At 42.8% G+C, this 12437-nt stretch overlaps 1 protein-coding gene across 2 annotated transcripts in view; it reads right to left on the reverse strand.

The window, feature by feature from the left end:
- Window positions 1–12437, reverse strand: part of tmcc3 (transmembrane and coiled-coil domain family 3) — a 112449-nt gene that overhangs the window by 3331 nt on the left and 96681 nt on the right. For both annotated transcript variants that reach the window (XM_085436421.1, XM_085436422.1), the window contains exons 2-4: window positions 3878–4042; window positions 2050–2831; window positions 623–758 (exon numbers count right to left, since the gene is read on the reverse strand). In XM_085436421.1, the coding sequence (XP_085292547.1) occupies window positions 623–758; window positions 2050–2831; window positions 3878–4042 (1083 nt within the window). The remainder of the gene's footprint in view (window positions 1–622; window positions 759–2049; window positions 2832–3877; window positions 4043–12437) is intronic.

Here is a 12437-nt window from a genome sequence, read left to right on the forward strand (position 1 = left end):
GTTAGAGATCAGGGAAACTCTGGAGAGCAGTGAGTCACAGCGAAAGGGCAGCAAAACTGGATCGTGTATGAACTTCAGCTGCATTAGAAACAAGCGCAAGAACGTCCGATTAGAAATAGGAAGCAATGGAGGGACTGCTGTGGCTTCAGTGTGACATGTCATGAGAGACATGTCATCAATTAATCATTTGGACGCTCAGAAATTTGTAATTAAAACCTCCCCGAAGTGAAAGGAAAAGATTCAGATTAATTATTTCTCCAAAATGCTAATCTTCCAGTGATATGAATGGAGGGGGCTTCTCTCTCCTTTAAGCGTTCTTGTAGCAAACCCATTAACCACAGTGAGCATGCCGTGTGGATAGGCCTGTCGTCATCCTGGCAGAGACCACTTTTACCAGGATAGCCTCAAATGATGAAGGTACACTACGCAGTGACCTTTCCCACTAAGGGGTCAAACTCGTCTAAACTGAACACTGTAAATAAGGCAATAATACATTAGGCCTTTCAATTAAACTTACAATTTGAGTAAGACATTGGTTACTTAAAGGGTTAATCCTAAACTCTAATCTTAATCAGCCGTGTGCTGTGGCAGTGGTGGGGGCTTATGCCCAAACATAAGTCACCTGTATGTCCCTGGCCCTCTCATAGGCCTGGTAGGCCACCTTCTCCTCGATGCTGGCCAGCTCCTGCTTCAGATTGCTGGTCTCGTGCTGGTGCAGCTCCGTCAGGTCATTCAGCTGGTCCTCCAACCGCTCATACCTGACAGACAGAAACACCCACAAACATGCAGAGTAGGTGGAGGCGGAGAGAGCCAAGGAGAGAGAAACAATGCATTATTGAGAGTGTGTGGGCACGTAACAGTACAGCAGTGTATCTGCTGCAGCCGAGCTGCTCAGAGCATTTGCCCTTGGTTGGGGGGTTTACGTGTAAGCTCTGCCGGCTATTTTTAGGCTTTTAATGATGGACTCCTAAACTGTCAAAAGCTCTCTAAAGTTCAACAGCTCATGTAATGACAACGTTGGCTCTGTTAGGATAGAAATGCTACCATTACTGAAGCACCGAAGTGTGAAAACATCTTCATCCAACAATTATGCCACAATTTTACTTAATACAGATCAGTGATCCTCAAACCTTTTGCCTTCTGAGCAAAAAACCTCTGCTAGCATCCCCCGGTTAGCTTCAAAGCAATGTGCAAACCGCTTTTATTTTGTATTTCGTGTTTATAGTCGTACAAATCGTTGTGCAAATATTCTTGTGACATGACTGAAGCACACATATTCTGACAATAAAAGATATAAGGAAAAAAGACCCTTCCACAAAACAAAAACAGCATAATTTGTTGAGCAGAAATATTTTACACAGTATAATATTTCTCTTATCTTTCTCAGTTCAGTGTTTTATTGGATTTTCTGATTTAATTCAGAGCTCAATAATACAAGTGATTTTACAAGTCATAGTTGTATGAGGGGCGTTTAAGGTGTTAACACTGAACTGTTGCTCACTCAAAGCCCGAGGGGCTGACTTTATACTAATGGGTATATTTAAGAAAGAAACATGTGAGTCTGTGCTCTATTATCTGTAAAATGTTCATGGAAGAGTATTTAACCATCATGTGTGGGTAACAATATTCTCCTCTCCCAGAACAACACAAAATATTCTGTTTTGATCTGTGACGCAAAAAAGAAACACTAAAAAAAAAAAATCTTTCCACAGTGAGAAACAATCTGCCCTCAGTACCAGGGAAGAAAAACAAAGAACAAATCCTCTAAAGCTCCTTATAAGCAACCAAATGTCATTTTATTTTTCTTGCACCTCAGTTTAGGAGATTTTTCTTTTCTTCAAATACTATATTTTTGGCATTTCTCATTTTAATGCTGGTGACAGCGGAGATGTGAAGCATTTAAAAATAGTACTGGAGCACACAAGCTTTCCCCCCTAAAACCTCCCTAGAAATAACGAAAAAAAAAAAGAGTAAAAAACTAATAAATTTGTCAAGAATTTTTTTTTTCTGGGAGAAAAGCCTTCCTTAGACTCGTGATGCTGTGCTCACCTGTATCGCTCCTCCTGCATCACCTGCGTGAAGTAGTTGTAGTCTCGTTTAAACTGTGTGTTCAGAGTCTCCATGTCCTCTGCCAGCTGCGTTTGAGCATCCCTGATGTCCCGCACCATGTCCAGCACCTCCACTAGGCGCCCGCTGGAGTCAGACCTCCCTGGCCCCCCTGACTCCACCCCCGATCCTCCTGCCGGGTTCCCGTTGGAGTCAGCAGATGCAGACGTCCCGGTGGAACACTCATCGTCGCTCTGGTACTTGGTCGCCTTGGCTACTGTGGTAGCGCTGCCACTCAGACCCCTCGCGCCGCCCTCCACCTGCAGCCCTGACCCCGTTTCCATAGAGCTTTTCAGGTGAGCGATGTTGTCAGCGCTGCCAAACTTGTTCCTGATGAGGTTAGCGAACTCCCGCGGCTTACTGAAGAAAAATGGAGGTGAGAGCGACACGCCGGGCCCGATCGTCTTCACCTTATCCAGTGCCTGGTGGCGCCCGGTGGTGCTGACGTCCCGCAGGCTGCCCTCCTTGCTGTGAGTCCCGGACTCCTTGCCGCCGCTGTCTTTCTGGTTGTGCTTCCCATTGGTCTCGCTGTCCTTCATGCGGCGGTGGTACTGCTCCAGCTTCCTCTGCAGCCGACCGATGGTCTGCGCAGACTTCTGGTTCTTCTTTTCAAACACCTGCCGTATCCGCGACACCTGCTGCTTGTCGGCATTGTTCATAAGCTTCAGGTACTCGGCCACGTTCTGGTCCCGAGCCGTCTGCTCCACCTTAATCTGCTCCGTCACCTGAAGGCAGAGCCAAATGACAGATGTGAAAACAGCTGCTGAAGATTTAAAATCATTTAAGCATGCATGATACCAGCGCTTCTGATTCTTACCGACACCCCGATTTGTTCTATGAGTTTGCTCATCTTTCACACGGGTATGTTAGAATAAAATAATGCTGCATGAATACTGACAGCAGCCCTGTTTGTCTTTGAGCTCACTGATACTAATTTAATTTGGCCCCGCACTTCTGATCCCTAATGATAATTAGCCACGAGAGGAGACGTTAACACCTGCTTTTCTTTGCTTGTGAAGAAGTTATCCTGTGTAAACAGAGCTGGTCTTAAAGGCATCTCTAAACCTCCTCACACGGGCGTTTCCTCAGAACAAAACAAAGTTCCTCCAAGATTTTTTTAGCCTCCTGTTGCTAAAGGGTAGCAGTCAATGCGCCCCTCAGTCATGTGATCGAGTTTATTCCAACCATGGAAAGTTTAAAAATTACCATCTGATACTGATGCTACAGATCAAACTGTTTTCTCTGGTCTGCTTTCATTCACTGTATTTGTTTCTTTGTGTATATTCCTGACTGGGAGCAGCAGTTCATCACATTGTAATAATAATTTCACTGTTAGGTTATTGTTGAAGTCTCAAACTACTTTTGCTTGGATAAACCAGTGAATATACAGCACGCAGCACGAGTTCAGCTTAGTCTCTACAGTTGTAAAACGTTGATATTAAAGTGCAGAATAAGCCTCTACTGTGAAAAACACTTCTAATTTCTAAAGACAGGACTGAGACGGACCCGAGTCGATTTTTTCTTTCCCCGTCGTATCAGAACTGACATTTAAAGGACATTTAGTCCATTACTGGATTTAAAAAAAACTGCTTCTGTTGCTTCATGTGTCACCAAACAGAGCTAAGGAGATATTTTAGTTTGTCTTTTACTCAAGTGTGGTGCTTGAGTTCTGAGTGCCAATGTGTCCCATGTGTACCCACAGCTTTTCAAATTAAACACGATAAATTTACAGACACACACTGAAGCAGGTGTGCAATGTTTTCCTTCTTACCTTGAGGATCTTCTGCTGCAGGCTGTCGATTCCCAGCGGTCCTTTGGTGAAATCCAGACCCACGCCGTCGTGCCCAACACCGTCAACCACGTCTAGGTTGGACTCTGAGCCGCCGCGGCGAATGGGCACCGGGATGCTGAGGACATCGCAGCCGCTGCGCTCCGCCTGCAGACATAATGATCTGATGAGTGTATATGTTTTTATTTTTTGGGTTGGTCTGTACAATATAAACGCAATGACGTGTCAAAAACCACTGTGCTAATTTGTCTTTCATATGACCGACTGGGCCATTCATGGCTTGAAACCCAGAGGCAGACAACAAACTGCCATTTCTGATGCCACAAATACTCTCCCACTGTTGATAATATCCGACTGAGACTAACATTTACTGAGAGTTGGATAATGCTGCATTCAGACAGCATTTCTCAAGTGGAAGTGATGTTAAAAGAAGCTGATGAGACACAGATTTTTACATATTTTATACCCAATACTCATACTGAGCAGGTATATTAATCTCCATGGTTACCACCTTAGTTTGTAATGATATCTGTGGGACTGCAGTAAACCAGAAAATCGAAATTTTGACCGTCACAACTAGAACGGAGAACTCAAACTCGGCTTCATTAGGAGCAAACATGCCAAGATTGTTGAGGTATAGAAAATGAAATGGTTCAGTTTCAAAAAGAAATGTTCTTGTTGCATTGCACATAAACTGTTTCACAAACAAAAAACAAAAGTGCAAAAACTACTAGCAAAAATTTGGCTAAAAAATAAAAAGATCTTAGCCCGTGTAGGCCCATACAACCCATCCTCCTAGCATGAAATTGGCTGCACATAAAAACCTAAAATTGCAAATTAACTAAATTGCACTCAGTGACCTCCTTGATTTAGCCATTTCCTCAACTATCATTAAACTCGCCTCTGCTGCTCCATTACATTGAAATGTAGCTTGAAGGAACCTATTCTGATCTAGCTGCACGCCTCTTTTTCTGGGGCTTTTACTCCTCTGTGACTCCATCTCTCTGCTGGTGTGTGATATCAAAATGAGGCAAATTCTATTATCTGAAACACACACTCTACACATTGTAAAGCAGTACTCAGAATACAGGCTGACCTGTAATTGCCTGCCCTCAGCATCAGCTTTCCTTTTTATATGCCATTTCCTGCTAACTAGCTTGTATGCTTGCAGCTGCAATAGAGGTTCGCCAGTTTGGCCACAATTTATTAAGAAACCGAAATGTGCATATCTGCGGGCTTGATTGAAATGAGTGGCCTGTGGGTCTTGAGTTTAACACATGAGTACACTTGAGTGACCAAAGTTATTTAATTAAATCACAAGTTAACTGGTTCAAAATCTCTGTACACCTAAATGTGTAACAGCTTACAATCCCCATCATCCTCAAATTTAATCGCCTCATTATGTGATTACAAGCACACACATGTTAAGAGTTCACCAGTTACTATTCTCCAACAAGATGCTTGAATTCTACCTGGTGTGTGTGTGTGTGTGTGTGTGTGTGTGTGTGTGTGTGTGTGTGTGTGTGTGTGTGTGTGTGTGTGTGTGTGTGTAAGAGTGATTATATGAACATCGTTTTGTGCCTGATGAAGGTCAGTTGAACTTCGTTGCGATTCAGTAAAGCAGTATTCACAGCTGAGAGACACACTCTTTCCAGCTTGTCCTGAGTCTGCCCCCATGTCTCCTCCCAGTTCAACATGCCTGAAACACCTCGCCTCGGAGCCCCGAACCACCTCAGCTGGCTCCTTTTGATGCAGAAGAATAGCAGCTCTACTATGAGCTCCTCGTTCTTTCTCCAAGGCTGAGCCCACACACCATTCAGAGGAAGCTCATTTCCTCTAAATTCTTTCAGTCTCTACCCACAGCTCGTGACCACGGGTGAGGGTAGGCATGTAGATCAATGGTTAAATTGACAACTTTGCCTTTGCATTTGGCTCGCTCTTTACATCAACAAACCAGCACAGTCTGCATCACTGCAGATGCTACGTGATGACCTCGAGAGACACTGGAACTTGTGCTGAACCCAAAAGAGCAATCCAGCTTTTTCCTCCAAGTCCAAATCCACCTAATTAACCCTGGGAGGCCCAGAACAGGCCGAATGGGTCGATGCTACTGTGAGGCCACAGCGTGGAAGTCAAAAGTTGAGACTTTGGTGGTCCTATACAGGGTACTCAAGTTGACTCATCTCATGCAATAGCAGTTGAGATATTTCAGTGTGAACAAAAGCGGTGGGTTAAATGACCAGCAAATCGACAGCATGCCCCGCAGAGCTGGTGCGCCGGCGTGCCTAAAATTGCTGTTGAAAAGTACAAAATTGCCTCATTCAAGAGACCAAATGAAAACTCTCATAAGCATTGTGCTGACATTTAAAACTAACGAGGCACAAATGCACTCTCTGGAGAAAACGGCAGACATTGTTCAGACCCTGCAGACAACTCAGGCTTTGAGGCAAAACTCTGCACTAAAAAAAGAAAGAAAACCCGCCGACTGTTGTACACCACTGATTTAAAATGGCAGGTGGACTTATACAATCTCAAAAAAGAAAGAAAACAGATTCCTTTCATATTCTGTCTGCCTTGTGTTTAGTGAGCACACCCTACCATGTTGGCAAAACAAGAGGATCCTTATAGAGGTGCGTACTCAGTATGTAAGAGGCTTTGTGTAGTCAGTGTCAGACTGGAGGGCAGGAAGGCAGGTGATGGGACATTAAAGCACTCGTAAGACCTCACAGTGGTCAGTTATGGGAGCAGCGAGAGCTCCAAACAAGCAGCCCCCGGTGCCTGAAAATCTACTCTCTGCATTGACAAAAGCAGACGATTATGTAAGGCAACCTAAAATATTAGTATGTGGTAACTCTAGTTGCCACGGCAGCAAAGCGCACACACTGTCAGACTTGGCTCTGAAGCACACACACACACAAACTGCTGACATACCCCGAGGGCGGGTTTTGTGCCTTTATTCCTGTTGTCTTTGTGTTACGCAAGCACAAGCAGAAGACATGACACTGTAATTGTGTCCTGTGACCTGCAGCCGTGCGGCCAAGTCAGCAATCATTAGCCCGAGCAGTGAAAAACAGTCCTACGGTATGAAACAGCAACGATTATCATCATTCATGTTATTGAATCGATCTTAATGAAACTATTCTTTGTGCTACTCCTGAGTACAGATGCAAACGCCCTCAGAACATCACACATCCAATCAGAGGGGAAGAAATACAGCCAGAACAAAGTTGTGTTGTAAATAAACTGATTTAATTGACACAGAATAAAGAAAAAAGTGCCACTAGTAACCACAGCCTTTGTGAAGGGGGGCATTCTAACACCGGCAGGGCGTAACTCCCGTGGTTGCAAAAAGAAGCCTGGATGTATAGCAGTCTACGAGTTAACTACCTTTGATCTGTGACCTCACTAAAAAATTTCCTGGAGCCAGATTCACCAAGGCGGATTTCCATAGACTTCCATGATGTTTTTACCTGATCTCCTCTGTTTTTTAGGGAAATTTAGTGTTCATTGAATGGAAACTAGGGAGAGAGCAAGAGGGAATAACATGACAATGAAATGGTCTGGGGCAGAGTCGAACTGATATTTTAAGACCAAAACGGCACCTTCCTGTTTACTAATCTCTTGGGTACGGTCGGAAGAAGCTGCCTTGAGATGAGCGTGCAAGAATAGACTAGTCCAGCACTTGTAAAGTCAAGTTTCTACCAAAATAATAATAATAATTTCACACACTGCTGGTCTCCTGCTGGTTAGAGGAACTTTGTTTTTTGTTTTTTTTAAAAAGTTGTGATTGCTTTGGTTGCCATATTCGCCTGTAGTTTGCATAGAAGAGGCCGACTTGTTCGCAAACACCAGCTACTCGCTGAGAGGTAGTAAAACTTTGTCAAGTGCAACACAAACGTTCGCCTTCAAAGCAAAAGTTGTGCGTCATCAGTGTAGCCAAAAGGAGAAAAATGGTCTCTGTTTTCAGTCTCACTTTTGACAGTTTCACTAATACCCGCTGAGCAAAAATTATATCGTCTGTGAAAACTACTGACAACCAAAGCAATCACATGGAGGTTTTTGGGGCCATTCATCTCTTTGCAACCAATTTCACAGCAACTGTTATCAACCTTCGACAACCACTTGCCAACCAGTTGGAGAGTATACATTTTTCCGTAGCAACTTATTGTTACTGGGGTGGTGTCACCGACTGTGATTGGATATTTAGTAACCAGTTTCACAGTAACTTCAATCAAACTCCAGCAACAACTCACCAACCAGGTAATGGCCATGGTTGCCAACTGGTTTCTAGGTCGGTGTGACTGGGGCCTTATGGGGTAAACAGCAGAAAAAAACATTTAAAATTTCTAACAGTGGATTTGAAAAGTTAATGACTCAGATTTATTTACCCAGGATTTACTGATGTGACAAAAAGGCTGCCAGCAACCATTGGACAACTTCCAACCAAGTTTCTTATCATCTTTGGATGTTTTGGTCAATCAATTTGACTAGTCGATGTCCAAACCTAACACTGGTCTAACTCTACCGAAAACACTAAAGCTGCAGACACACTGGAAGAGTTTAGCAGCAACATGGCGACCAGAGTCAACGGACAGCGAATGAGATTTCGCAACTTCAATTTATGGATTTTTCCAACTTTCAGATGAGTGTCTAAAGTGACTACCAATCAGAGTGGAAAATTCAGTTTATTGACATATGACCTGTAAATACATTAGTGGGTTACCTAGGCAACCTGAAATCTCCACGAGTGACAAGCCATTAGCTTCAAAGCGACGAGCGACAAGTAAATCAATTCCAGCTTCAGAATCTTTATAAAACCAGCCCCTGATGAGCTTCTAGGCTTAGGCTTTAGATTCAAGTCTTATTAAATACAACATGCTGTTCATTTTCTATATCATGGCCCCCGTAAATTAAAAAACTATGGCAATACAGGATATAATAATAATAATGTATACTTTAATGATCCCCGTGGAGAAATTCCTCTCTGCATTTAACCCATTCACTCAGTGAAGCAGTGGGGAGCCATTGGGTGCCCGGGGAGCAGTGTACCTACCTACCTACTGAGCTATCCCTGCCCCTAATATATACTTCAGGGTGGAGAGTCTCAAACGTACAAGTGTGCAGCATCATTCAGTTTCCCAGTCAGATCAACCACTTGCTAATCATATCTAGTATCAAAGATGAAGCAAGATGGCTATGGTGAAAATGCTCAAGGCTTTACTAACTTATGTTACGCTGCCCTAAATCATGACAAAATCAAAGTACCACAGGGTTGAAAAGTGAGTGGTTGAGTTGCATTGTGTAAATGTAGGCGGAAGATTTTGTAAGGAAACAAGAAAACAACAATTATCTGCAGCAAACTGCAGCCAAAAACATCAGAGAGCATCTAATGATCAGAACATGTAGAAGGAACAAGATAAAGGGCAACACGTTTTTGTAGATTTTCTTCCCTGCATCAGTGCAACACACACACACACACACACACACACACACACACACACACACACACACTTACAAACCCTGCTCATATATCAGCTGGGACGCAGTAGATTCGAGTGTGTAAATCTACCAGAGCCTCCCGCTCAGCAGTCAACACACGTATTAGACTTCCACTGGAAAAGTAGGTCTGAGGGCGAGAGCTGAGAATTATTAACATGTGAACACACACAAACACACAGAGGGACAGAGAGGGAGGCCATGTGTCTGTTTTACAGAGCCGATGTCTGGTCACTGCTCGCCTCGTGACCCGGGTCTGCACTCGGGCCATTTAGATTATTATACAGATGGGTGAACTCTGAGCCAAAACACAGATAGCACATCAGGGTGTTTGTCCACGGGGAAATAAAACGAGGATATCCACATATTGACTTGTCCCAAACTAGGCAGTTCAATTTGTATCCGAGTAATAAAAAATAAACGGATGAATGTGAATGCAGAGATAATGAGTCTCCCATGGTTCTCCCTGAAGAGAACCACAATTTCAAAAAAAGCTAAAAATCAGATGTTGTGAGGAAGCAAAACAAAAACGTACTAATTTACATAAAATCTGTAGCTTCCTGCGGTGAAGACTGTAAGTCTCCAAGCTTTGAATTAGACAAACAACTATCTGTACGCACAGAAGCCCCCAAAAACACATCTTTTAAATTACAGCTTAAAGTGGAGACGATCAGTGACGGCCTGGGTAACTGTTTAATTCAGGGCTGTCAATAAAATCCAGTGCTGTTCCTGGTGTGGCTCAAGTTCTTACTGTGCAGGATCAGAAAAAGACCGACGAGTTGCTTGAAATATCCCATACATGGAGGTTTTGTGTCTTTATAGATCCGCTGTGATCTGCAAGTTCTCCTTAATGTGAAACTGTAAAAGTTTTTAATCATTTGCTTTGTAAAGGCCTGACTCACTGAAAATAAATGTTTGCAGATGCACTTCTTTATACTAAAACAAAGGAAAATAATGCTTGTTTTGAAAGATTACTGTGCACTGGTCTGTATGTGGCCTGTGAACTCAAATTAGTTTAAAAGCCCTCATTTACAGTAAATCTATCATTATGGACCAATCAGCATCTCAAATGTTCAATTCCATCTTTTTCATCACTGTAAAATGAATAACATACAAAAAACCTGCTAATTACAATTAAGCAGAAAAGAACAGATTAGGGTTGTGTGATTGGACAAATGAATCAGCCATCGACTACTGAGATGTTATTATTTATTTTGCTTCCTTGCTCATCTCTAAAAATTGAACTTAGGCGTTCTGTCTTGCACCTGTAAAGCTGTACTGTGCACTGGCTGAAATGTTCCTCCTTCCCAAATAAAAGATCATGGATCATTTTTGGGGCATTATTTCCCGAGTGGGTGCGCTTCTCTGCAGACAATCATCGGCTGTTAAACTGATGGGAATGTCAGTTTCATGACTAACTGCTCCAAAACGAAATTACTCAACAAATCAAGAGCCGGGTGACATGAAATATTAATGAAATTGAAAGTGGAATAAAAGCTTTTCTGACAAGTGTTGGACTGAGTATAACAAGTGAGAGGGAGCAGGAGTGAAAAGACTATTTACTCCCCTGATGTTGCTTAAAAAGTCTGGACCAAAGCATAGTGCTGACAGAATGATCCATTTTTTAAAGGCACAAAACTGATCAAATACCCAATTATATCCACAGATTCAAAGTCAGCAATGACTTTATTTATTACAATTCATCCACAGCATGCAACAATACACCAGCCACACATCAGCTGCACAGGCAGCCGGTGGCCTAGCTGCAAACACCAAACTCACAGATGTTGGCAGGAGACATTAATCTGCTGCTTCCACTGGATGAATGTTCACAAACAGTATTTAAAGATTTTAAAATCATTCAATTATCTTTTACAATGAAGATTTCTTTGTTTCCTTGGCAACACAGGACAACAAAAATAAGCAAAGAGAAAGAAAATTGTAGCAGCTATCAACCCAACTGTTATTTTGAACATCTGTATGGGCCCAAATATTACATTTCATGGTGATGATTTAATCTGCTGGACTCGTCCATTGAGCACTGTGACAGTATGCTCTGAATTTCATGCCAATCCATCCATTAGTTGTTGATTCAAGTTTAAAACGCTGAAATAAGGCTAATTTGTCATCGGATTACAGAGGACTGTTTTCATCCAACACATGTTTGACAGAAATCAGACTACAAATGTATACCTGCATATGCGTCTTTATGTGCAGGTATCATTTACAGAGATAAGTAGAAGGCTAACTATAAAAAACTCAACGCCTGTGTGTGAACTCTGGTGTGTTTCCACATCACTTTTCTGTGATCAAAATGAAAGATTAGGAACTAGAGTCAAAGCTCGTAGTGTGCACTTTATATTAAAAAAAGGAGAGAGAGCGGGGCGGCAAGTGCTTCTCCACCACCCACAGCTCATCTGATGGAGGGACCTTGCCATGGGGAGACGGCAGCCTGGCACAAACACAGGAAATTGCCAAGGGAAACCTTTTCTTCTGCTGCTCCCTCTGCAGAGTAACAAGTTATTTATTCCTGCCTCCGATCCATCAATTTATTTTCCACTAACATGAGCCAGAGGTAGTCCAAAACGAGCAAATTGTAAACACTCTGTCCCCCGTGAACGATGAAATCCTCCCCTCAGCTCGTCAGTGTGACTTGCAAACAACTGAAGTGCAGAGGTAAGACTGATCATTTTGCCAAAAACCAATCAGTGGCCGCAGATTGATCCAGCGCTAATCAATCAACTCAAGGCTGTTTGCAGGAAATGTGAAAGCCCCTCTGACCAGTAAAGATAAGCACTGCACATACATGTTATTAGTCAATGTCAGCAGGGTCACAGGAAGCCACTGAGCAATAATGACATCTCACCCTGACAATAAAGATTAATGAGCTGATAACACGTCTTGCTCATACAGTAAATGTTTGGAAACTGGGCCGTGGAATCGAGTTGAATTAATCAACAAATTGAAACAGCAACCATTCTGGTTCAGAATCAGAATCAAGTATGATCAAGCATGAGTTTGGTGATCTGCTCCACAATGTGATCCG

This window comes from Copadichromis virginalis, linkage group LG17 (genome assembly GCF_057382275.1).
Source record: "Copadichromis virginalis isolate Kocher_CV1m ecotype Utaka linkage group LG17, C_Virginalis_male_GT1.1, whole genome shotgun sequence".
NCBI lineage: Eukaryota > Metazoa > Chordata > Actinopteri > Cichliformes > Cichlidae > Copadichromis > Copadichromis virginalis.